Below are 27662 nucleotides of genomic sequence, written 5' to 3'. Positions count from 1 at the left end.
TTCAGTCTGCAGCCCCTTCCTTTCTGTCTTTCAGTTCAATAATTTCTATTCGAGGAAATGATAGCAAGGAAATAGTAACATTCTTTCAGCCCAGTGTTTAACACTGATAAGGTCAGCAGTTACTAATTTCAGGACAAAAGCAGGAAGACCACTGCAGCAGAGTTTCCATTCCAACACACAGTCCGATTTTGTTTTTTGAGCGAATAAGGAAAACTTCTTGTTCCTCACTGAGAGGTAACTTCTTTCAGTTTGTCTGGTGAGCTGACACCTCAGAGTGTTTGGTTTTCACTGGCTCCACTGAACTGATCATGGCTGTCAATAGGACTGCAAATAATTCAATGACTTCCTTGTTACCTGACAGATTTCTTGGTAAGTTGCACACAAATTATCTGCCGGGATTGGAACTGATTGTTTTGCTGTTGTAAAGTGTTAATTTATGAATATCAGCGGGTTTGAGGAGCTCTCCAGTTCACTCTTGGTTTTTCTTTCCTCATTTTTTTCTCCACTTCACACTGTGTGAGAGATTCTCCTCCTCTATTTGGTTTATCTCTTTCATATATTTATCAAGATATCATTTTCTTCCCCTTTCTCTCTCTATTTCTTACACATGTTCTCTGTTACTTTACAACTTTCTCTTCCAATTAATTGTACTCCACTGTACTCTCTTAATTACTCTGCCTCACTCCCTCGTAGCCCAATACCCTAAGTTTGCTCCGTTTTCAGGTACTGGTCACTCTGCACCTTTCCATTCATTATACTGTCTCCCACACTCTTTTTCTCAGCCATTCTATGTTGCTTCTCTTTGTACTTCCATACCCATTGTTTTCATTTTTGCCCGTCTCTTACTTATGTTGCATAGAGAACACTTGAAGAGATGGTTAATCATTTAGAGTGTACCCTGACCATCCAGCAGGTAGACTGTAAGAAATAGGAACAGAAGCAGACAGTTCAGTCCATCATGCCTGCTCTGGCATTCAATGGGATTATGGCTGATCCAACATTTCTTATGTCCCCTTTCCTGTCCTTTCCTCATATTCTTTGATTCCCATATTGATCAAGAACTTATCTAGCTCAGCTTTAAGTAAATAGAAAGTCTCTGCCTCCACAGCACTCTGGGCCAAAAGATGCACAACCATCTGAGAGAAGAAAATTCCTCCTCATTTTGATCTTAAATTGGTGCTCCTTTATTCTGAGATGATGCCTTTTCCTCCTAGACTCTACTATGAGGAAAAGCATCCATTCAGTATTTACCCTATCAAGTCACTTACGTGTTTCAATAAGACCACTTCTGCTCATAAGACAATCCCTCCATACCGGGAGTCATCTGAGTGAACCTTCTCTGAACTGCCTCTGACAAAATAATATTTCCCTCAATGAGGGGATCAGAACTGCTTAGAATACTCCAGATGTGGTCTCGCCAGCATGTTGCACAGTTGTACAGCACCTTGCTGTAAGTTTTCCCGACTCTTATACGCAACTCCCTTGAAATTCAGGCCAACATTCCATGAGCCTTCCTGATTTCTGTTGTATCTGCCTGCTAGATATCATTATTTTGTGCACAAGTATCTCCCAGGTCAGAAATTAGTTTTTCTAGTCTTGAGTATCCTGTGTTCCAAACCTCACTTGTATATTTCCATGTTTCTCCCTCAGTCTCTCTACTTATGGAATGAGTCACTCATGACCTTGTCTTTCTGTTCCATTCCTGTTAATCTCTCTGAATTAAAGCTCTTGCTCTTCTGAGCAATAAATGATTTAGAAATGCATCATGCACTTCTTCAGTCACACATTCAAGCAAACGTTCTTGGAAAGGGAAAGCTTTATTTGATAGCTTTTGCGTCTGACTGGATTTAAAACCAAAACAAAGCAGGCTGTTCAATCCAACTTTCATTTAAACTCCACTTTTAGATGCAGCTGCCAAATATTTGACTCTCCTTCTCAGTTTGATTTATAAACCCACTCTTCAGCTTTGCTCTTTCTTTATGAAACAAATTCCCTGCCCAGAATCTCCCAAGTTGATGATTGAGAATGCCAGTGCAAAGCTACAAAACCCTGAGCTGGTTTAACATTCGTCATTCTCTCAACCGGTTCAGATTGGGACTTCTGCCCATCTTCGAGGAAGCCCCACCTCCAGGAAAGTTGCAGGTCAATTAGATGACTAGCAGACCTCCAGTCCCAGCAAAGCCATTAGGTACCCATGGATAGGAAGCAGCTGTCGCCCTGAGTTGAAGGGTCAGTAACAAAGGGCCATTACTTCATAGATTAAGGGCAGGACATTTAGAGGGAATTTGAGGAAAGGTTTTTTTTCACCTGGGAGTGATGGGGGCACAGATTGGGGGGACAGTTGAGGCAAGAAACCTCACAAACTTTAAAAGTAAATCTCTAATGAGCACTTGAAAGACCATAACATTCAAGGCTATTGGTCAAGTGTTAGGAAATGAGATTCGTATGGACAGGTTCGCACAAACCCATTGAGTTGAAGGGCAGCTTCTGTGGTGTTTGACTCAATGCAGCTTCATTGATGGATTTGATACCTAGATGTACATGGAAGGGGTTTCATTAGAGCCAGGCTGACAGGACCCAATGTGTGGGATGGAAGTTGCTGCAATTGGGAGGACAGTGTCTACTGCATACCGTAAGCAGGTGGGGAAGCCAAGTCCTGGGGCAGATTCATTTGACACAGAGACCTGTAGGGACCAATCACCAAACCACAACCAAGTCATTAGAGTTCACCTTATTGTTTTGTTCCATGACTGTTGATGAAATACTACCAGAGCAGGAGGTTGCTCTTGTGTGTCACTGGTTGACCACTTAGGGGCTCAAGACCACAATTGACCCATTGAAAGGACAGATACAATTCCTATGACAGCAAGATAGGTATAGTGTAATAAAAGTCTAGTAAGGGAAGGATATACACAGTGAGTGGTAGATCCCTAGGGAGTACTGAGGAATAAAGGGACCTTGGTGTACAAGTCCATAGATACCTGAAGGCGTCAGCTCAGGTAGACAGGGCGGGGAAGAAGGCATATGGGATGCCTGCCTTCATCAGTTTGAGTGTAGAATCTAGGAACAAGGAAGTCATGTAACAATTTTCCAAAATGTTGGTTAGACCACAGATGGAATATAGGTGTAAGGCAGAGATGGAATATTGTGTGTGGTTCTGGACATGAAAACAAGGATGTGATTGTATTGGACAGGGTGCAGAGAAGATTCACCAGGATGTGGGCTGGGATGAAAAGTTTCAGTTATGAGGAGAGATTGGATAGGCTGGGTTTGCTTTCCTTGGAGCAGAGGAGGCTAAGGGAGAATCTGATTGAAGTGTACAAGAGCTATAGATCGAATAGAGCATGAGAATATTTTCCCCATGGCAGACATGTCTTAGACCAGAGGGTACAAAAGGACTGGATAGGGTGTAAGTGGCTTATGGGAGATTTGAGAAAAATAATTTGATCCAAATGTCAATAGATCTGTGGAACACACTGCCTGAGAGTGTGTTGAAGGTAGGGATTCTTAAAAAACATTGAAGAAACATCTGGATGTGTACTTTAAATTCTGGGGCACAGTCGGCTGTAGAGCAAATGCAGGTAAATGGGATTAGTGTAGTTTGATGTTTGCAGGTTGGCATAGTCAATGTGGGCTGAAGGGCCTGTTTCCATGTTGTTTGACTCTATGGCTCACGAAAGAATTGTAACTCAAAGCCACCTGAATTTATGCCTGATCTAGATTCAGTAACCCTTTCTTGAGAGGTGTGAGCAAGAATTCCACCAAGAACTGTTCTCCCACAGGCCTCAATCCTTAAATATTTAATGACATTTCTTAAAGGGGACACACCCTTTATCATGATCATCTGTCAAATTTGCGTCAACAATATATTCTGTCATCACAGAATTGTCATATGAGTGTGGATCTAACCAGACTCTGTCTCTCCGTGCCCTGACCAACCATCAGTCTCCACCAACCCCTTCCCAATAGGAAGACAGTTGACCTTTAGCATCGCAAACAATTAGCAAGGAAGGAACCAGATGGTTTGGGAACACATATGACTAACAATGTGCTTACCTGAAAGTAAGCAGAAGAATTTAATTCAGGAAACCAGAGCACACAGATTCCTCGACAGTTGGAACTTATTTTGTTTTTACAAGCTGCAAAATCCATCTTCTCAAGTTCTTGTAATTCAAACAGGATTCCTCCCTCCTAAACAAAATGAAACAGGCTGTGTTAACCCTGGAACATTTTTCTCACATGCTTTTGCCAACAGGCATAAAAATAATAGGTTTTAATCCAGAGAATATTTGGGACAGGGACCACCCTAGTTTCTACCTCCAGTCACTGGAGCACATTACTCAACCTAACATTTGGACAGTACTGAGGGAGTGGCAGAGAATTTTGTGTCTGTCTTCACAGAGGAACATACTAGAAATCTCCCAGAATTATAGATACAAGAGACTGTCTAAATAACTTCACAGAAGCCAGTTTCTGTCAGTAAGGTGCCCTTTATTAACACATGAATAGTCCTTGATATCAGTGCTGGCTCATTCAGCATCAACTACTAAAATGTCAGCATCTCTGATATTCATCTTTTTATCCGTCAGCCAGGACTCCCTGATTGGACCAGATTAATAGCCCAATCAGGGAACTCATATTCTATGCGGTTCAGCTGGCTGACCGTGTTAAAGTAACTACATTAATGAGAATAGGGAATGAAATAACTTAGTTTTAAAAATGGTTATTGGGAAATGAATGGGAATGAAGGTTGACCAGTTCCCAGATCTCAATGGTCTACATTTCAGAATGTTGAAGGAGTTGGCGTTAGAGATATTGGCGGTCATCTTTCAAAATTACGTATATTTGGGAAAAAAATGCCTCAAGATGGGAAGGTTAAAAACTTAACCCCACTATTTAAGGAAGGAAAGAAAGACAATAAAAATGGACTACAGACATGTTAGCCTGATGTCAGCAGTAGAGAAATTACTAGAATCTATTACAGAGGATGTGATAACTGAACATCTGAAAGATAATTACCTGACTGGACAAAGCCAATATTCACCGGGATGTTGGAGAAACTCAGAAGATCTGGCAACTGCTATGAACAGAGAGCACAGTTAGTATTTGTGAAGAAGGGTCATTGAACATGAAACACTGGTTCAATTTCTCTTACACAGATACTGCTCGAGTGGGTGAGTCTCTCCAGCAAATTTCTTTGTTTCCAATCCCCGACATCTGCAGTTCTCTCTTTCATTCTCCAGGATGTTGCCTGGGTTGGAGAATCTTAGCGAGAAAGAGAAATTGGATTATTTCTTTCAAACAAAAAAAAGCGAAGGAGCCTGATAGAGGTGTATAAGATTATGAGGGGCATAGACAGGGTGCAGAGGAAGCAGCTTTTACCTTCAGCTGTAATAATAATGTAATAATAATGAGGCATAACAAATTTAAGGACAGGAGATTTTGAGAGAATTTGAGTCAAAATTTTGGCATCCAAAGGGTGGGGGTCTGGAATGCACTAGGGACAAATATGGGGGAGGGAGTAATAGAGGCAGGAAACCTCATCTTTAAAAAGTACAGTACATGGATGAACTATTAAATGTCATAACAGTCAAGACTAAGGGCTAGAAAGTGAGATTAGTGTAGATAGGCCAGACCATTACACCATAAAAAATAGAAACAGAATGAGTCCATTTAGCCTATTTAGTCTGTTCCACCATTTGATCATAGCTGATATGTTCCTCAAACCCATTAATTTGCCTTTCTCCCAACCCTTGATCTGCTTACCAATCCATCTATCTCTGTCTGAAGTACACTCAATCTCCACCGCCTTCTGTAGCAATAAGTTCCACAGAGTCATCATCTCTGGCTGAAGAAATTCCTCTCCATCTGAGTTCTAAAGAGTCATCCCTTCATATCTGAGGCTGTGCCTGAGGACCTAGTCTCTCCTTTTGGTGGAAACATCTTCTCTACATCCAATCTATGCAGGCCTCTCATTATCCTGTAAGTTTCAATAAGGTTCCCCTTTGTCCGTCAAAACTCCAACAAGTACAGACTCAGAGTCCTCAACCATTCCTCATATAACAAACACTTCATCCCGGCAATCATTATTGTAAATCTCCTCAGTAACCCCGCCAATGCCAGAAAATTGTTCATTAGATACAGGACCCAAACTACTCATAATATTCCAAATGTGGTCTCACCAGAGCCTTATACAACCCCAGCAGTACATCCCTGATCTTGTGCTCTAGCCCTTTTGAAATGAATGCCAACATTGCATTTGCCTTCCAAACCATGAACTGAATCTATATGATAACTTTAAGAGAACCCTGACCTAGGACTCCCAGGTTCCTTTACACTTCAGTTTTCTGGAGCCCTTCACATTTAGAACATAGTCTGTGCCTCTATTTCACAGTTGCCCATATTGTATTCCATCTGCCACTCTTTCCCCACTCTCCGAGCCTGTCCAGGTCCTTGTGCAACCTTCCCGCTTTCTCAACTTTATCTCTCCCTCCACCACTTTGTGTCATCTGAAAACATAGCAACAATGTCCTCAGTTCCTTTGACCAGATCATTATGATTACAAGTCCCCTTTAACCCCATTCTCTGCCTTCTGCCAGTCAGCCAATCCTCTATCCATGCCAGTACCTTTCCCCTAACATTATGGGCTTTTATCTTATTTACCAATTTCCCGTGTGACACCTTATCAAAGTCCTTTCAGAAATCCAAAAAGATCCACTGGCTTTCCTTTGTCTAACTTGCTCATTACCTCCTCAAAGAATTCTAATCAGACATCACCTCCCCTTGATGAAATCATGCTGACTCAGCCCTATTTTACAATACACTTCCTACCACTTTGCAAACTCATCCTTAATAATGGACTCGAAAGTTTTACCAATGACCAACATCAGGCTAAGCAGCCTATAGTTTCCTGTCTTCTGTCTCCCTCCCCCCCCAACCTTCTGAAACAGGGGTATTGTATTTGCTATTTTCCAATTCTCTAGGATCCTCCCTGACTCCAGTGATTCCTGAAAGATCACCATCTGAAAGATCATCTACAATCTCCTCAGCTATCTCCTTCAGAATTCTAGGGTGTAGTCCATCTGGTCCACATGATTTATTGGCCTTCCTCTATTTGAGGTGTCTAGAGTCAGGGGACACCGTCTCAGATTAAGAGGCAAGCCATTTAGGACTGAGATGAGAAGGAATTTCTTCACCCACACAGAGGGGCATCTCCCAGATATATCCAGGAATGTTCGGACACATTACTGCTGCGTATATTTAAGGTGGAACTTGAGAGGTTTCTGGATACTATTTATATCACAGGAAATGAAGATAGGAGGGGAGTTGGTGTTCAGGTAGATGGTTTGTTATGGTCTAAAATGGTGAAGCATGCCTGAAAATCTGATTAGTCAACAACTTAAATGTTTCTTTATTCTCAGTGGCACACTGTCAGCAGTCTAGAGGAGCACCACAGTATCAAAGGATCAGTACTGAGGGAACGCTGCATTGTCACTGCCAAGGGACAACAGAGAGCTGGAGTGCAGCACTGTCATTGGACAGATACTGAGGGAGTGCAGCAGCGTTTGAGGGTCAGTAATAAGGGAGTGCTGCACTGTCGGAACATCAGTCCTGTGGAAGTGCTGCACTGTCGGAGGGTCAGTACTGAGGGAGTGCTGCACTGTCGAAGGGTCAGTACTGAGGAAGTGCTCCACTGTAGGAGGGTCAGTGCTGACAAGTGCAGAATTGTCAGAGGGTCGGTGCTGAGGAACTGCTGAACTGTTGGAGGGTCAGTACTGAGGAAGTGCTGCACTGTCGGAGGGTCAGAACTGAGGGAGTGCAGAACTGTAAATGGATTACTACTTTTGGAGTGCTGCAATGTCAGAGAATCAGTGCTGAGGGAGTGCTGCGCTATTAGAAGGTTAAAAGTGAGGAAGTGCCACAATAATGGATGGTTAGTATTGGGAATACTGCATGTTTCATGATGATGTCTATCCAAATGAGGCAATCTGAGCAAGTTGAATGTAAAGATACTATGGATCTATTTGGAAAAGAATTGTAGGACATCCTCACTAATCCTCCTGTACCAGTAAAACAGATGGTATAGCTCTTTATTTGGTAAAAGACCTGGCCCAGGATTGATCCTGTGATAAATATCCTTAAGACGAATAGTCTGGTCACAATTATGACATTGTTGCTTGTGGGATCTTGCTGTGCACATGATGTTGCAATGTAGGAAACTTGACAGTACATGACAAACTGTGCACAAGTACCGAAAACATGACACTGTCTTGGATATCCTGGCGTTACACAAATGCAAGTCTTTGTTTCCCTTTCGCGATCAGGGCCAGTTCTGAAGCTGACTCTCAGTGTCATGATGGGAGGGAAGCTGGCTAACCCCATCCCACCTCCTCACTCTCAACATCACAGATGCAGCTCAGATTTCCAAATGTGTAATGAGCCCTCTCTAAAATATGATACAAAATCATACGAAGAGTGAAATGTAGCAACATGGCAGGAAACTATCTGTAGGGATCAAGGTTTGGTGGAGAGACTACAAGGCAGCATTATATAAACAGGAAACAGGGTGTATACAGCAATTTGTTCAGCACCAGAGAGACATGATTGTTCCATTCTTTACTCTCATAAGTGTTATGTTACTCAGGGGTGATGGGGTCATGTGTTAGCCGTTGGCTCAGAGACTAGGGTTACTCGTCCCAGTAACATAGGTCTACTCACTGCTTGTTTCCTCATCAAGTATTTGGCTCAGTTAAAAGAAATCTTTGCTCCCAGTCTAAAGGCTACGGATTTACTTGCTGCTGACAAGAATGGATACCTGTAATCAAGTTTCACACAGTACTGGGGTAATGTACTGCTGCTGAAATGTGATCTGAGATGTCAAGCCAAGCTAGCCCCTCTGTGTTCACTACCCTCTCATTTGACAAACAAGCTGAAAGCTTCCCTGTGGTGTTCTCATCAAATGTGCCTTCCTCATCTAATCGATCAGAAACCAGATGATCTCGTGATTTATGGATAGCTGTGAGACCTTGATGTTGACAAAATGCCTGCTGAGTTTCTCTACATGTAATGATAACAATTCATTGCATTTGAAAGTTTCTAACGTGGATTAATCTCTCTTTATTAAAGCTCATAACCCATTGTAACTTTACTTATGAACATAAAGCAGACTTCAGTCACCAAAACCTTCATTTTGAAGCAATTTCTGTTTGTATTTCTGCAATTGCATTTGACGTTTTTTGGTTGTTTTGACTGTAAGTGAATATTTGTGTGCAAATGCAATGGTTTCCTGAACTATGCACACACAGAAAAAGGAGTGACCCCCATGTGGTTGGAGCAAGTCCTTTGACACACTGAATGTCAGATGTCACTTCCTGTGATGTCATTCATAATGTGATTGACAGCTGATACCTTATATAACAACACCAGTCATGGGGTTAGAGAAAAGCATCAGGAATCCAGTGTGCTGTTTGTAAAGTGCCTTACATCCAAGGACCTGAAAACTAGCAGAAGGAACAATCCTTGAGTCTGAATGGGTAGGCCCGAGAGCGAACTGATTTAGGGTCTAAGACCTTGGTTACTTGCTGTGGCACAGTAAAGTTGTCTGGTCATCTCATTAGGGAAGAAGCTTCTCCCAGCCATTGTTCTTTCTTCACACCACACCCTACTATTCTTTACCTATCCAACCTGTCCATCTGCCTTCCCACTGATCTGCTCCACCCTCTTCTCCAACCTATCTCTTTCACCTCCATCTTCATCTAGGCATCACATTCCCCGCTAACTCCCCCCCTCCCCCCCCCCCCCCCCTCCTCCCCCAGTCCCAATCCCACCCATTTATCTGTCAACTTGGCCCACAAGCCTCATTCCTGATGCAGGGCTTATGCCCGAAATGTCGACTCTCCTGCTCCTCGGATGCTGCCTGACCTGCTGTGCTTTTCCAGCACCACACTCTTCGACTCTGATCTCCAGCATCTGCAGTCCTCACTTTTTACCATACCAGTCATGTCAGTTTTCCCCTTCTTTTCTCATTTCTCCCGCTGATTGCACCCTCACTCCGATTCAATTACTCCCTGTTCTCCCAATTCTGTGCCCTCGAGATCAAAGCCGATTTTATTCCCCACTTGTTGTGGGTCCAGAGGTGACTGAACAGTCCACTGCTGGATCTGCACACCCTTTTGCAGATGGAGCAGTGAGTGCTTGCACCAGTCAATGGGATGCTTTGATGTTTGCACACTCCTTCCCTTTGTGCAAGGCTTCCATCTGCGTCTAGTGAAGACGCTTCACCAGTTCAATCAAAACTGATGTCACTATTCACACATAAACCAAAACATGGAAATATGTCTTCCTTTGAACATGGAAGTTAAAAATGTACATCATCTGAAAAGTGTGAAATTTTTGTTTAAATTCATTAACATGATGTGGGCATGGCTGGCTAGGGAAGCGATTATTGTCCATCCTTCATCACCCCAGAGGGCAGTTACAAGTCAACCCCATGACTGCAGTCACACATGGTAATGATGTCAATTTCCATCCCCAAAGGAACCAGATGAGCTTTTATCAACAGTGGTTTTATGATCGTTATTGGACTCATCATTCCAAACAAAAAAAAACCCAAAAGAACTGCATGCCGGAAATCATATAAACAGAAATTGCTGGGAAAACTCAACAGGTTGGAGGGTGGCATGGTGGCTCAGTGGTTAGCAGAGAGAATAGAGTTAACATTTTGGGTTCTTTCTGAAGAAGGGTCATGAGATCTGAAACATCAACTATGCTTTCGCTCAACAGTCTTGCTGAGTTTTTGAAGCAATTTCTGTTTGTGTTTCTGCAATTGCATTTGACGTTCTTTGGCTGTTTTGACTGTAAGTGAATATTTGTGTGCAAATGCAATGGTTTCCTCAAAGTCTTGTCCATGAAATTAACATTTATTGGAAGAAAACACTCTGTGTAATTTCATATTTCATAAACCTATCTTAAAAGTAACTTATGTACCAGTTGCCCTGTTCAAACTCTAAAAATCAGCTCATGATCTGCACCTTACTGTGTTTCTAAAAGGTTATTTCTCAAACATTTTTGAGCACCTTTATTCTCAATATCTCTGTAACAAACTAACACATTATAATTGTCTTAATCCCATTCAAGTGGACAACTAGATGTAGTTCATAAGCTGCATCAGGAAAAAGTACAAATGATCATGTACAGTACTTGGCACAAGGTGGGAACTGTTTCATTTGATGGCTTACTTCGAATGAATCAAATGCATCCAAAGAAGGTCAATGGACATGAAATGATGTCTGATCCTCATCCTTGAAATTGAGGCTTTTGTTATTGTTTTGATGGGATGTGACATTGTTGACAATGGTACAACTTGTTGCCCATTGTAAATTTCCTTAAACTGAGTGGTTTGCTAAAATTGAGGCTGGGTCTGGAGTCACATGTAGGTCAGACAAGGTAAGGGAAGCAGATTAAACAGCATTAATGAACCAAACACATTTGTCTCTAAATTCCCAATTGATTGAATTTAAGTTTTACACGTTGACACAATAGGATATGAATCTATATCAGCAGAGCTTCAGGCTGAGCCTCTGGATTAACCCTCCTCCAGTGCAATCACATCATTCCTTTAACATGGTGTTCAGAACTGCACACAGTTCTCCAGTTGTGGCCTAACTAGTGTTTTATGCAGTTATCGCATGACCAGCTTGCTCTGTATTCCATACCTTAGCTTCTAACTGCCGCTGCCCATGTGATTTCTTAAGCAACTTATCTACCTGCCCTGCTACCTTCAGGGATCCATAGATATGCATGCCAAAGTCCCTTGGCTCTTCAGTACTTTCCAGTGTCCTACCATGCATGGTGTAACCCCTACGTCTTGTATTTCAGACAGTTTTGTATCCGATAAGTCGCTTTGCTCTTGATCTCGTGGCCTTTAACTTTCTTGGTTAGTCTACCATGAGGGATCGTATGAGAAATCCCACTAATGTTCGTCTAGATCATATCAAAAGAATTACCCTAAACAACACCCCTGGTTACTTCTTCAAAGCAAATTGATCAAATTTGTACATCATGAACTTCCATTAACGAATCCATTTTTACATCCCGAATCAGTCCATACCACTCCAGGACTAGAAATATATATATAATTTTATTAACCAGTACAAATTACACAGTTAATATGAACAGTTACATACAAGAATGAGCAATTTACAAAGGAAAGGTGTGACAGAGCTGGGCCCCAAACCCCACCAGTTTTCAGGGAAATGAGAACCAACATCAAACCAGAAGCAGATACATTCTGACCCTCAATTTGTTTTCAGCATCTGTTAACTGTCAATCACAGTTAGCTAAAAGAAATTTAGATGAGGCAGGTCGACTCTGATTGATTGAGGTGTTGCCATGGGGAATGCAGCAGGGATTGGCATTAAAAAATTGAGATGTATGAACAAATCCCTATCACGTAAATTGAACAGGATCCAGTGTGTCCTAAATGCTTCAAGTTGCAAACCAAACTAATAATCTTAAAATTACTTCACTGGTTTATTTCCTAGAACAGTTGGGATTACTTACTGCTGTCCAAAGCAGAATCACATCTCATGTTGGACATGGTATTCTAAGGGTCCCCTGTGACATTCCCCATAGTGACATTTTGACTGCTGACTATTTGCCTGATCTGAGTTCAATCAGTTCCTTCAGATAGGCAGCTAAAAGTTCCCCCTGCATCCCCAAGCCAATCATGATCCAACCATCAGCATCTTCTTCGCAAGTCGTATAAATTGGTGTCCCCTTTCCAAATTTGATTTCTTGTATCCCATTCCTAATGAGTGTCAAATGAAAATCATCCCTTGACATTCAATGGCAACACTGTCCTGGGGGTTACCATTGACCTGAATGAGTGCAACTCCAACTATACTCAAGAAGTTTGACACCATCCAGGAGAAGGCAGCTCAATTGATTGGCACCATATCCTCAAGCATCCACTTCCTGCACCACTGACGCTCAGAGCAGCAACGATTACCATCTAAAAGACACACTGCTGAAATTCACCAACATTCCTTAGGTAGCACCTTCAAACCTTGTGACCTCTACCACCTTGAAACAGAGGACAGTAGATATATGGGAACACCATCACATGCAAGTTCCCCTTCAAGCCACTCATATTCCTGACTTGGAAGTGTAACTATGTTCCTTTCGTATCATTGAGTCAACATTGTGGAACTCCCTCCTCAGCAGTGATATTGATTTACCCACAGTACACGGACTGTATTTATTCAAGGTGGAAGCTCACCAGATCCTTCTCCAGGGTAACTATGGATGAGAAATAAATGCTGGTCCAATCAGTAATGTGCACATTCCACTGGTGAACAGATAAGAAAAAGTTTTGACTTTACTGTTTAATAATTTTTATGGTCTATGGTACCATTGTGTAGATTGGATTTAGTCAGCCAGATGAATAGTGAATCTACCATCAATAAACAAGGAAATTATTTGCCAGTTTGGGAGGGTAAGGTCAGGGGAGAGTGATGAGGATCAAGATCCCTTCCAGAGAGGTGCCATGTGGTTGATGGGCTGAATGATTTCACCCAGAGAAGGCCATTCTGTGATCACATTCCTGACTTGAACATGGTCAATAGTTTTCAAGTTTTGAGCCTCAACAAATGAACTGTTGCTGTTGAAGAGAACACATCTCAGCCTCCGAAGACAAAACTGCGGATGCTGATGACCTAATTCTCTTCCTCAGTCAGTCGAGTTGATTCATATTGATAATGAGTTTATCAACAAGACCTTGACTGTCTCAGGAATTTCCTGCCATCTGGTGTTCGTAATAGTTGGAGAATGATGAAATAATGAACCACTGCCACAGTCCAAACCTGCCAACTGAGTTTGCCAGATTTAACAAGAACATGACTAAACACAAATTTGTTATGCACAAAATTTAATGCAACTTTTCAAATGTCCTGGCTCAGACAAAGCTGGCTGAAGGACTAAAATTTTCAGTACAGCCCGCTACAAAAAGGGAAATAAAAAGGTAAGACAGGGAGGTTTTATCATCTGTGTCTCATCGCTCCTGTCTCAGGGAGTCTGGGTTCAAATCCTACTTTAGAGATTTAAGCATAAAACCTCTTGTGGAGTGCTACATTGTTGGAAGGTGTATCTTTCTGGATAAGGATTAAACAACATCCCCATTTGCTCTTCCTGGAAAATGTAACAAGTCTCAAGACACTATTCAAATTGTTTTCAGAGTGTGTTGTCCAATATATGAGCCACGTGTGTGTCATTAGATGTGACCCATTTCTGGCTCTTTAATGTTTAATAACACTGGTCTCAAAACTCATTTCTGCATGGATATGAACTTTAACATTTCCGTTTGCTTGTTGGTGATACAGTGAAGTGAACAGTAAATGTAAAATTATCCTTTCACACCTATGTTTACAGAGTGATCAATGACCAAGGAACTAGAATGACCAAGATAATTACATTAAAATAACAATGGTCTTTCTACTAACACCCCTCATATCCCTCTGGCTTTTTCACTTTTTTTTTAAAACCAGTGGTACCTAGAGTCAGACTTAACTTTTTCATTAACGCCCAGATCCTATTCTTTCTTATCTAAAATAAAACAAAGATCATTGGATGCTGGAGATCTGAAACAAACCAATACAGGAGGTTCTGAGCAGGTCTGGCAGCATCTGCGGAGAGAAAAATTGTTAATGTTTCAATCCAGTGACCTTTCATCAGATCTTACTCAAATTGTTAACTTTATTTCTCTTTCCACAGATGCTTCGCGTCTTGCTGAGTTTTTCCTGTACTTTCTGCTTTCGATTCTCTCTTAACTATATGCCTGAATAAATTTGAGACTGATTTTCATTATTCCAATAGTCAGTTGGTTGCACTGAATTTGAGTATTGCTGAGGAAAGAAAGAAATTGTCCTCATCTTTTATATTGTACTCACATCAAGACATTCCACAACATTTTATACTGACAAGTGACTGCTTGTCACTTGTCCTTTCAACTGTTTGTAACAAGGAAGGCACTGCCCATATTAAATGAGCAAAATGCATTTCCAACATCAGATGTGCTTCAGTGATCAGGATAGTATTTGCTAAATATTCCTGACTGCCCTTTAAAATAACCAATTTAACAATGTTAGCTTGTCATGTTTGCAGTGTGATGCATATACAGGAAATTGCAAAAAATACGAACATTCATTGTGCCTGTAGGTCAGGTCATGTTGTGCTTCATTCCTCCTGACAACCCTCCACCAATCAGCATCAATTGTCTGGTTTAAATTTAAACAAAGCTTGACAGTTAACTGTCAGCAATCATGCCAGCCCACTAATTGATGTATTCATGTGGTAACTCCATACATCGGAGTCCACTTGCCAACCACTCAGCACTCTCTTCTCAAACAATATAAAATGTTATTTCTGAAATAACTCCACTAAAAGCTGGTATGTCCTCACCAAGTCACCCTTTATTTATCTGTGCATAGTATATGACAATGACCCAGCTAACTCCTACAGTGAACAGAACTACTGACACTCTTGTTTATTTATTTGTTTTCTTACAGAGTGATTGACGCTCCTGTTTATGTTTTTAAAATTACTGCCACACTACCGCCTAACTGCTGTAGTGCTTATTTTTTCCCCAGCGCCCGTGTTGTGTGTGTGCAGGTGTGAGACACAGTGAGAGACACAAGGTGCATGAATCTTTATTCGGTTTCCACCACCAGGAAGATAGGAAACACCCGAGTGGCCTGTGACAAACAGTGCCCTTTACATCAAAAGGCAATGCTGTGTGATCAAACAGTGAAAGGGAGGGCAGGGATTAAATCAAAATAGAGTTGGAGGGGGAAATAATGCACTCCACTCCCTGCGGTGCCCACTTCTCCCTGAACAACTCCAGGGTGTCGGTGGATACCGCGTGCTCCTTCTCCAGAGACACCCGGGCGCTAATGTAACAGTCTTATTTATTTCTTTTTTCTTATCCCCTGTTTATTTATTTATTTATTTTAAAACCCCCACTCTCCCGCCTAACCACAGTAGTGCTTATTTTTTCCCCAGCACCCATGGTGTTTGTGTGCACAAGTGTGAGACACAGTGAGAGACACAAGGTGTATGAATCTTTATTCAATTTCCACCACCAGAAAGATAGGAAAACACCCAAGTGGCCAGTGACAAGCACTGCCCTTCATATCAAAGGGAACACTCTTATTTATCTCTGTCAGCCAGGACTCCCTGATTGGATCAGGTTTACAGCCCTAATTAGCGAACTCATATTCTGTGATGTCCTGAATTGGAATGGCAGAGTTCATTCTAATCACTACAATTTCCCTTCAGGTGTTCTTGAAAATGTTCTGATGGGTGCAAGACAAAAATATTTTACAAAATATGTTTCCTTTCAACAATTTCCTTACTGTGTTAAGTATATCATTGTTATCCAGCACTCTAGCTGACCCACAATAAGAGGCATCAGCAGGTAGTTTATTAAATGTGTCAGATTAGTACAAAATTCACTGAGGTATAAACGCAAAGATCAGTTTTGAATTCATTACATCTAAATGAATGTGCTGCAGGAATTTGATTTTTTGCAAAGCCTGACGTTAGGGCAAAACAGCCCAAGCTGCAGGTGGTACGGTGGCTCAGTGGTTAGCACTACTGCCTCAAGTAGTCAGGGACCTGGATTTAATTCCAGCCTCAGGTGACAGTCTGTGTGGAGTTTGCACATTCTACGATACAGAAGAAGACAGGTCATTGGAATAAAGTGTGCTGTTTTCTAAATGGCATGTGGGCATCGCTGGCTTTATCAGTTTCTATGTCTATTTGCCTGTTAAGATGTGGTGGTGAGCTGCTTTCCTCTTGAGCCACTGCAGTGCATATGGTGAACATTGTGCAGTGATATGGAGAAGGGAATTCCAGGATATCACATCAAGAGATAGAAAGGAACAGAGATACACATCAAGGTCAGGATTGTTTGTGATTTGAGGAGAAATAGTGAAAATGTGTGAAGCTTGAAGGTAATAATGTTCCCATGTATTTGATGCCCTTCTCCTTCTAGATGACAGTATTCATGGGTTTGGGAGGTGCTTTTTAAGGATCTTTTTGTTAAGTTTCTGCAGCGCATCTTGTAGGTAGTCCAGAGTGGTATGGTGGCTGAGTGGTTAACACTGCTGCCTCACAGCACCAGGCACCTGGATTCAATTCCCACCTCAGGTGATTGTCTGTATGGAGTTTGCACATTCTCCCTGTGTCTGCATGGGTTTCCTCTGGGTACTCAGGTTTCCTCCCACAATCCAAAGATAGGCAGGTGAATTGGCCATGTTGGATGCATTAATCAGGTTTAAATATGGGGTGGGAGAATGGGTTGCTATTTGGATGGTTGGTGTGAACTTGTTAGGCCAAAGGGCCTGTTTCCATACTGTGAGGAATCTCATCTAAGAGAAAATGTTCATTAATTATTCATTATCCCATGGCATTTCGGGAACAGAATCTCTCTCCAAAAAATTGACAGACAAAAATTGACAAATCATCCACTTGAAGGCTTTAGCCTGTGTTTTATCTCCAGAGAGCTGATCTTTGGGTGGAAAAAGGATACAGAGTCATTGCACATGGAGTTGAGATGCTGCAGTTATATAAAGGAATGGTAGAACTGCTGAATTTTTAAAAAATCTTTTCCATCAAATTATTTCAGATTTCCAACAAGAACATTAGCTCAGTAGCAGCAGTGTGTACCGCACCAATCAACCACACCACCCTGTGGCCCAACATTTTAACTCCCCCTCCGACTCTGCCAAGGACATGGAGGCCCTAGGCCTCCTCCACCGCCGCTCCCTCACCACCAGACGCCTGGAGGAAGAACGCCTCATCTTCCGCCTCAGAACACTTCAACCCCAGGGCATCAATGTAGACTTCAACAGTTACCTCATTTCTCCTTCCCCCACCTTACCCGAGTTCCAAACTTTCAGCTCAGCACTGTCCCCATGACTTGTCCTACCTGCCTATCGTCTTTTCTACCTATCCACTCCACCCTCTCCTCCCTGACATATCACCATCATACCCTCCACCACTCAGCTATTGTACTCCATGCTACTTTCTCCCCACCCCTACCCTCCTCTAGCTTATCTCTCCATGCTTCAGGATCTCGGTCTTTATTCCTGATGAAGGGCTTTTGCCCAAAACGTCAATTTTGCTGCTCCTCAGATGCTGCCTGAACTGCTGTGCTCTTCCAGCACCACTAATCCAAAATCTGGTTTCCAGCATCTTTAGTCATTGTTTTTACCGCAGTGTGTACGATGCATAAGATGCACTGCGGAAATTTACAAGCAAGATCCTTAAAAAGTGCTTTCCAAACCCATGAATACTTTCATCTAGAAGGACAAGGGCAGCAAGTAGATGGGAACACCACCCCCTACAAGTTTCTCTCCGAGCCACACACCATCCTGACTTGGAAATATAATCCCCGTTCCCTCAAAATCCTGGAATTCCCTCCTAAGGGCATTATGGGTCTGTATAAAGCACATGATTTGAAATGATTCAAGAAGGTTGCTCACCACTACATTCTCAAGGGCAACTAGACATGGGCAATAAATACTGACCTGTCAGTGACACCCATATCCCACAAGAGAATAAAAACAAAATCATAGCATTTTGTGAAAGAGGAACTAACTTTTGTTGTGAAGCCCATTCTCTCTTCAGGATTTAGTGACCCTCTAATTTTAATATTGTCTTCACTCAGTCATTGCACTCTCATCTCTGAGTCAGAGGGTTTTGGATTAATTTGCTTCCTTCAGCGGTCTCCAAAATACTGAGTCTGCATCAAAAGTAATTTTATTACCTTGACTGTGATGAACCTTTGAGTATATAGAAGACCGCATTACTACAAATTTTTTCTTGTGTCTCGCATTGAAATGTTGATATTACCTTCAACGACATGTGGTTGAATGACTCATATTGGATGTCAATCAGCAGCACACTTGCTATGAGCCGAAAGGTCATGGTTTCACCTTCCACTTCAAAGACTTAACCAGTCCAGTATTGAAGGAATGCTGCATTATCAGGAATACTGGCTTTTCAATGAGATATTGTAGCTTCTCATGAAAGTTAAAGACCCCAGAGCACAATTCAAAGAAGTAGAGCAAGGCAATTCTCCCTTGTACCTTGGACAATATCTGTCCTTCAATCACCATCAATAAAAATAACAGATTGTCTCATCACTTGTTTGTGGAGCTTGCTCTGAGCAAATCAGTTGCTACGTTTCCTACATTACAATGGTGAATACCTGAAAGAGGGGGACTCAAGTGATTGGGGCATGTAGGTGTGGGTGAAAATCCCTGTCTCCCTGCTTCCCCCGATTAAGTCCAGGGTGGAAAGGATTTGGTCAGTCTTCCTGCTCAGAGGCCAATTGAGGTCCTTTAGTGATTCTGACGAATAATTTATGGACTTTAGCCTATCGCCACAGCTAGTCAACTGGTAATGAATGGTAGACTTAACAGTTGGGAAATACACTCAGCAAACTCCATTGAGTTTGTCCTTCTGAATGCGGGGGTGATGGAGTGCAGGTCCTTCATTCAAAGGCTAATATTCCTCCACCGTCCATAATTTTGAGCCTAAATGAGAGACCTGGCAATGTAAACTGAGGGGATGGGGAGATGGGGAAAAGGGTGGGATGAGCTGACAAGAAGCCAACCCTTGCCAATTTTCTGAGCTCCCTTCTTGCTCCCCCTCCCGTCTCTCACAAGGCTGGTGTTCCTCTTCCTTGGAATCCGTATCCTACTGTGCTTACCTGTTCTGAAGGATTCATGGTTGATATTCTGGATTAGCCCCGGTGCAATACTGGCAGTGGCCACCATGAGTAGTGGCGCTGCTGTTCAATAGAGTTGTCATCCTCTGATTGGCTGCCATCTCTCAGGGGTGGGACTTCCATTCTTCTGGGGCCTTTGACTAGAATGCCACATTATCTCAAAGTCAATGTTTTTTTCTCTTGCAACAGTGACACATGTTTCCTTCAAGGCAAGGACAGAAGAACTAGGAGGAAAAGCAGGCCATTCAGCCCATCGAGTCTGCTCCATCATTTAATACAATAATAGCTGATCTTTTTTAGGTGTCAAATCCACTCTCCTGCCTACTCTCCATAACCCTTCAACCCATTCCCAATTAAAAATCTATCTCTTGCTCAAATTTACTCAATATCCCTGTGTCCACTGCACTCAGGGGAAGACATCCTGACTATGCCGAATCAAAGTGACTTAATTATCCATAAGGCTCTTTGGGATTTTCTGAGGTCATGAAACGTGCCTTGGAATTGTCATTCTCACTCATTATGCTTTTCTATCTCTCGTTTAGAAGGTGTCATCCTGTCCTTCTCATTGTCTGTCGTGATTGGGATTGTCATCGGGGCATTCTTCTGGATTGCCTTCACCTGCCTGGCCCGCAGGAAGCAGGCCAGCGCTTCCATCTCCCCATCCACCAGCCAGCGCAACCGATCCTCATCCCACAACGTCATGCTGACCAGGACCGGCTTCTACCGCAGCAACAGCTACGACAGGCACGGTGACAATAACCTAGCCTTAGCCAATACACTGGCCTTCCAACGGCAAGCTTCCCAAGACCAGGCTGACACCTACGGGAGGAAGTCCACTTTCCGAGCCTCCACCTTCCATCCTTTTGCTGAAATGCCCTTGGCAGACGGGCTGGACAGAATGCAGTCTTCCTCTGGCTTGCTTGGCACTGACACCTCATCCACACTCAACTGCAGCCTGGGCTACCAGGAGCAGCACTGGTCAGAGGCCCGACACTACGATTGTCACTCATCCCAGACCCCACCTCCTGCATATGATTTTGTGGTGGAACCCAGTAAAGAGTCTCTACCATGATGCTCCGGCCTCAACATTTGAGGCTCGATGGATTCTCAATGTTTGTAATTTAATTGATTGGTTGGTGGCTTTACAAACTGTACAAAAGCACACAATGCAGCATTGAAATCCTCGAGGCAGGACATATAGAGAGAAACTGTTCCCACTACATGAAAGGTCAAGAATCAGAAGTGCACAGATGATTGGCAAAAGCAACATTGACAATACAAAGAAAGTTTTTCCGATGAAGTGATCAGGGATGCACAGTTTGAAAGTATGACTGAGGCTTTCAGAACCTAAACTTTCAAAAGAGGAGTTGGTCAAAGAGAAAATATTTACAGGGCTGGGGCAAAGGGCAGAGAAGTGGAACCAACCAAGTTGCTTTTGCAGAGAACGAGGAGAGACTCATTGGGCTGAATGACCTCCTTCTATACTGTAACCATTCAATAAATCTGTGCCAAGTATTGTAAAAATTAAGTGATTCTAATAGTTGCAGTGACAAGAAAAGCTCACTTTCATAGAGCATCTGCCCCTATCTACATATGAGCCAAAGTATCCAACATTAAATGAAGTGTGTTTCTCAAAGTGTAGTTAATGCTATATTGTGAAAAACACTGAAGCTAATCTACACACAGCAAGTTCCCACAAACAACAATAAAATAATGATCAAAGAATCTTGTTTAGTAAGTTGACTAAGGTAAAAATATTGAGCAGGATGTTATGCCACAGGATCCTTTGCGCCCAGCTCATATTTTCACCTGAACAACCTCCCTCCTGCAGAGTAGCACTCCTTCAATACCAGTGCTCCTTCTAATTTTATTCCTTACACACAGTCTGGTGATTACAGTGCCTGGTACATTTCTGAGCTCTGTGAAGCTGTGAACCCATGCAGCTTAGAATAAACATTACCCAGTACTGCACAGAATATCACACGAAATACTGAGTGTCCAAAAAAACATCGATTGGCACTATGGATGATGTCATGATTAAAAGTAACCTGAATCAAAATCCACTGAATGAAAGTCTCCCTCTGCTGGCTGTAAGATTCTGAGAGTGGATTCCATCTCACTTCCAACCAACCTGAGTTTGGAGCCTAATGCTCTCATACTGCTCTCTACATGCAACCATGATTTAGGAAAAAAGGAGAAAGGGAGAAATCATTTCACTACTGCAATGAAGAGCTTCTTTCTAAACGTTGAATTTAAAGCATGTTGTTTGGCAGCCTACTTTGCATCTGACTCTGAATGAAGTAGAATCACAGAGCTGTACAGCACGGAAACAGACACTTCAGTCCAACTTGTCCATGCCGACCAGATGTCCTACATTGATCTAGTCCTATTTGCCAGCATTTGGCCCATGTCTCTCTCAACCCTTCCTATTCATCCAGATGTCTTTTAAATGTTGTAACTGTACCAGCCTCCACTACTTCATCTGGCAGCTTGTTCCATACATGCGCCACCCGCTGCAAGAAAAATTGCCCCTTGCATTCCTTTTAAATCTTCCCACCTCACCTTAAAGCTATACCTTCAAGCTTTGGACTCCCCCATCCTGCAAAAAAGACCATGGCTATTCACCTTATCCATGCCCCTCATGATTTCATAAACGTTTATAAGGTCATTCCTCAGCCTCCGAAACTCCAGGGAAAATAGCCCCAGCCTATTCAGCCTCTCGCTAATAGCTCAAACCCTCCAACTCTGGCAGCATCCTTGTAAATAATTTCTGCACCTTTTTGAGTTTAACAACATCTTTCCTATAGCAGGGAGACCAGAATCTGAATGCAGTATTCCAAAAATGGCCCAGCCAATGTCCTGCACAGACGCAACATGCATCCCAACTCTTTAACTCAATGCACTGACCAATAAAGGCAAACGTGCCAAACACCACCTGCGGCCCCACTTTCAAAGAACTGTGCACCTGCACCCATAGGTCTCTTTGTTCAGCAATACTGCCCAGGATCCTACCATTAAGTATATAAGTCCTGCCCCGATTAGTGGGTACCTGAAGACAAGATTGCTCTATGAATGAGTTACTATTGGCATACTGAACCGAACAGCCTCCTCCTGTACTGTCATCATTCCACAATACACCTGACCTAGCAGTACTCAAGAGAAGGAGCATTTGAGTGACATCTAAACCATGACAGGCCTAAGGCTGAGCACATTCTGCATGGTAATATGGAAAAAGTCTTACTCTGCATGGAACTGAAACCTCAGTATAGTTGATCAGTATAAATGGGCAAAGAGGTAATACAGATGGAGTTTTACTCTGTATTCAACTTACGACAATTTGAAATGGGTATTGTGAAAAAATACCGTTACCCACTGCACGACCTCTCAAAACCCAACTCTGAATCTAGAGAGAATGATAGAATGTCAGAGTTTTGTAGAAAAATTGATAGTAACTGGAAAGTTTTAAGGCTCATGAAGAATGTATCCCACCCTCAGGACACACAATGTATATTTCTGCTCATTAAATACTATTGAGATGAACATTGCAAGTCTCAGGAATGTGTTGCCACCAATAGAATTGGCATGTCACTTGACTAATCTATAACTGCTGAAATAAGGGGAGAGTTGTTCGCAGACTGGAGTCAAATCAAGTCACCAGAGGCTTACCAAACCATAGAATTGCTCTCTCATTAGAGAGGGAAAACAGGCGGTGATTTAACCTGAGGGCCATCATACCTGAGGTAATGGGAGAGGTTGAGAAGGAGGATCCTTTATGGTAACTGCAGCTGGTGATGGGATTTGAAACGATGCTATTCGCATCATATTGGATTACAACTCAACCGTCCCTCGAGGAAGTGCATGATGCAAAACTCATCATACTGTCTCAAACAAAGACAACTGCAAAGACGGCAACAACCACAGCTGGATCTCACTCCTTAACATCACAGACAAGGCATTTGCTCAAGTCTCTTTAACAGATCAGGAGCAGTGCGACTTTTCTACTGACAGATCGACTCTGGACATAATCTTTCCCCTGTGCCAGCCAAAAGACAAGTGCAGGGAACAGAATATACTTCTTTACATACTTTCACAGACCTCACTAAGGAATTTGACATTATCCACAGGGTGGGACTCTGCATGATTTTGGGAAAAATTGACTGTTCACCAAAACACCTCGGTCCCATCCGTGCTCTCCATGACATAATATACAGTTAGATCGTTCCACTTCCAATCGTGTCAGAGTGAAGAATGGAGCGATGCATGCCTGCGGTCCATCACTTTCTTCTCCCAACGCCTGACTTTTTCTGCCCCTCAGATGAAGGAGTCCACTTGCATGACAGGTCAGAGGGCAACCTCTATGGTCTTTTAAGACTGAAAGCAAAGACAAAATCATGTTACACTGATCAAAGATCTCGTCTACACTGATGATGCCACACCAGCCACATGAAAACTCAACGGCAAATACTCATAGGCTGTCTTTCCCATTTTGAAAATTGTTCTCCGTAAGTTTAAACATTCATGGGACAGATGTTGCATCATTAACCCTTATTACACCAAATAATACTCCAATGGAAGTGATGAGCATATATTGCTACCTCGAATCTACAATGACATGCAGTCTGTTCCTTGGTGCAAGATATGAGACATACATTGGGAAAACAGCTTCAGCCTTTGGACAACTCAAACCAAAGCACATGGGATAACATCATGTTAACTCTTAAGAATTGAAACTGATGGTTTATGAAGTTTGGGCTCTCAGCACCTTGCTGCAATTGGATATTTACAGCTTTCAGTTTCCATCTTTGTTGTCTGCAACATCTAATGGGTATATCCTGGCAGGACAAGTCACAATTTTGGCAGTCCTCAGGGCAGAGCTTACAAGTTTGCTAACGCTCATCAAGCAGGATAGCCTTGTTAGTTCAGGCCCATTCACAGGCTGGAAGATAACTGCATACCCAAGGACCTCTGGTAAGGGGAAAGAACTGGAACTAGGCAATCAGTCAGAGCCAGCATTCGGTCAGACACACAAAGTTCTGCTTCAAGGGTGTTTGCATGTGCAATATGAAAACTTTGGACATCATCACATCTGGAGGTCACATCTGGAGCTTGGAGGAAAACGGTGACACCTCATAGAGGCTTGCATGTACAACCTTCATGAACCAGTGATTACAACCTGGGAAAAGACTTGCAATATTTGAAGGCTACATGGAAAAGGTAAAGATACCACAATCCCACGACTGAGAGGGTCACCACACCGCAGGTGAGACAGAAGGTTGGGTGGGAATTGAACCCATGCTTTTGGCATCACTCTGCATTATAAATTGGCCAGGCAAAAGTGAGGACTGCAGATTCTGGAAACCAGAGTTTAGATCAGAGTGGTGCTGGAAAAGCACAGCAGGTCAGGCAGCATCTAAGGAGCAGGAAAATTGACGTTTCAGGCAAAAGCCCTTCATCGGGAATAGAGGCAGGAGCCTTCAGGGTGGAGAGACAAATGTGAGGGTGGGTTTGGGGAGAAGGTAGCAAAGTGTACAATAGGTGAAGGGGGGTGGGGATGGAGGTGATAGGTCAAAGAGGAGGTTGGGGGAAGGTAGTAAAGAGTAAGAGCTTCAGGGCAGAGGAGATGACCTGGGGGTTGCAGCGAGAGAGAGACTCACTGAGATTCTTGTGGAGAGAGGAAGAGAACTTCTTCAAGGGAGGCATCCTTGCAAGAGGATTCGCAGTAAGGTTAAAATCAACTATGCAAAACTGGCCATCCATTCCAACTGAGCAGCCCCCAGTTTAACGTGGGGGACTTGTGACACACAAAAGGTGCAACATATGAAGACAAACCCACCTGAAATGGAGAGTTTGCTGCATGTTCATCACCCATCGAGGACGAATGGTTGCCAGATTGTAGAATAGTTGGTTGTCTTAAAGACCTCAGTTCAAACTCACTCATTTATGCTCAGCCAAGCAGTAAACTGCACAATCACTGTACTCCTGAAAGGGACCTGCATTTATTAAGAGAAACCCTGCATTCCTATAGCATTTTTCAACATCTCAGGATAACTTTTATAACAAATTATATACTTATTAATTTGCATAAATGCTTTAAAGTAATTTTTAATCACTGTTGTGGTGGTAGAAATGCAGATCCAATTTACACACAGCAAGCTTCCACGAATACCAATGTGATAATGATCAATAATCTGCTTTTTGTGTGTGTGTATGATGTAGCATGAAGGGGAAATGTTGGCCCAGAAGCCTTCAGGTAAAGATTTATAGTCTTTTCCAAAATATTTTACATTTACCTGAGATGGGGATGAGGTCTTACATTAAAGCCCTATCCAAAGAGAAAAGCATTTCTGACAGTGCAACTTTCCTTCAGAAATGCTGTAAAACTGATTTAAGATTAGTCAGTAAGGTAATTGGTCTCCTTCAACTTATTTCTCATTATGAACAAGAGAAGATGGTCCCACCTCATGTTGGAGATCTGGAGCAGTAGATTTGTAATTTTCAGAAGCAATTCACCACCAATTTGCAACTGGGTCTTCGTGGTTGTGAATAACATCTTGAAATCATGACATGCTGCAAAGACAGGGAAGCATTCATGTAAATACCTTGCATTTTGGAGAATGTCCATCTGAACTTAGCTCAGAATTTACTCTACATAAGACTTTCTTTTGTATCAAGTTCTTGTCCATTATTTTCAAACAAGCATTAGCCTGTTTATTTTAATAGGTTTAAATAACTGACCAACTTTGGTAAACCACCAGGTAAAGAGAAATCAATGCAAATACATTCAGCATCTGTGTTATTATGTCGTGCGGATGGGTGAAAATATAAATTGCTGTTTGTCACGAAGCCTGAAATTGTTGAGATGCAATAAGAGTGAAATTATTACTGTCCTTCTTACTATGCTCTAATATACTGACAAGACCTGCACATGGCAGAGTGTTCTCAATTCAATGTTAGCCATAACCTACAAAATACACGTTTTTAATTATTTCTTTTTTTATTAAGCCTTAATACATTTTGTTTCAATTGAATTGACTTTTGAGGAATTTTCTTTTTGTTCTTCAATATTGTAAGCGATGTTGCATTTGTTCCACTCATTAAAAGGATGGAAATTAACCTGCTTTTGTAATTCTGTCTGCAACTGACTTATTGTTTCTTCTTTCTTTAAAACATGGCCATAATCGTTAATGTTTTAATGAATCAATTGGGATGCAAATCACCTGCAGAGACATATTACCAAACTAACAGCCAAACAACTGACAGATCCCCATGCAGTAAAGGGAAGCAGCGTGTACCTTCATTTGTTTAGGGCATAACACACTTACCTAAACACAAAGAACATGGACGTGCATTGTCAAGAAGCTGACTAGAATGGGAAGTAATCTACGTTTGGGTGCAGTTGAGGTATAGATGCCAGCAGAGAACAGGAAAATAGTGCAAAGGCCAATTCTTTCAGCACACAATATGTTGGATGAACTAAGAGAAAGTTTGCTTGACCTTCTGTAGTCTGTTCAGCAATTTCCACACTTCAGTCAGGAAGCTGTAATGATAAGCAGCACTGGATCCCTGTGTCCAAACTGTTTGCCTTATAATTGCAACCTTGCAAGCAGATTACCTTTGTATTCTGAAGTGACCCAAATATGTCCTAAAGAGACCAATGGAAGGTGAACCACAAGGGTTGAGCTAAGACAAAGTGAGAACTGCAGATGCTGGACATCTGAGTCGAAAGGTGTGGTCCTGAGAAAAACACAACAGGTCAAGCAACATCCGAGGAGCAGAACAGTCAACATTTCGAGCATAAGCTCTCCATAGCTTATGCTTGAAACATCAACTCTCCTGCTCGTCGGATGCTTCCTGAATGGTTGCGCTTTTC

The 27662-nt window shown here is 42.3% G+C and overlaps 1 protein-coding gene across 1 annotated transcript; it reads left to right on the top strand.

The window, feature by feature from the left end:
* The first annotated feature begins 160 nt into the window (after positions 1–160).
* Positions 161–26910, top strand: LOC140482729 (myc target protein 1 homolog). The gene is made up of 2 exons (XM_072580289.1): positions 161–369; positions 20335–26910. Exons 1-2 carry the CDS (start codon positions 309–311, stop codon positions 20862–20864), a joined length of 591 nt encoding a protein of 196 aa, XP_072436390.1. The 5' UTR covers positions 161–308; the 3' UTR covers positions 20865–26910.
* The last annotated feature ends 752 nt before the right edge of the window (positions 26911–27662 follow it).

The sequence above is a fragment of the Chiloscyllium punctatum genome, chromosome 11 (assembly GCF_047496795.1).
Source record: "Chiloscyllium punctatum isolate Juve2018m chromosome 11, sChiPun1.3, whole genome shotgun sequence".
Taxonomy (NCBI): Eukaryota; Metazoa; Chordata; class Chondrichthyes; order Orectolobiformes; family Hemiscylliidae; genus Chiloscyllium; species Chiloscyllium punctatum.
This window is presented reverse-complemented; position numbering and strand designations above follow the sequence as displayed.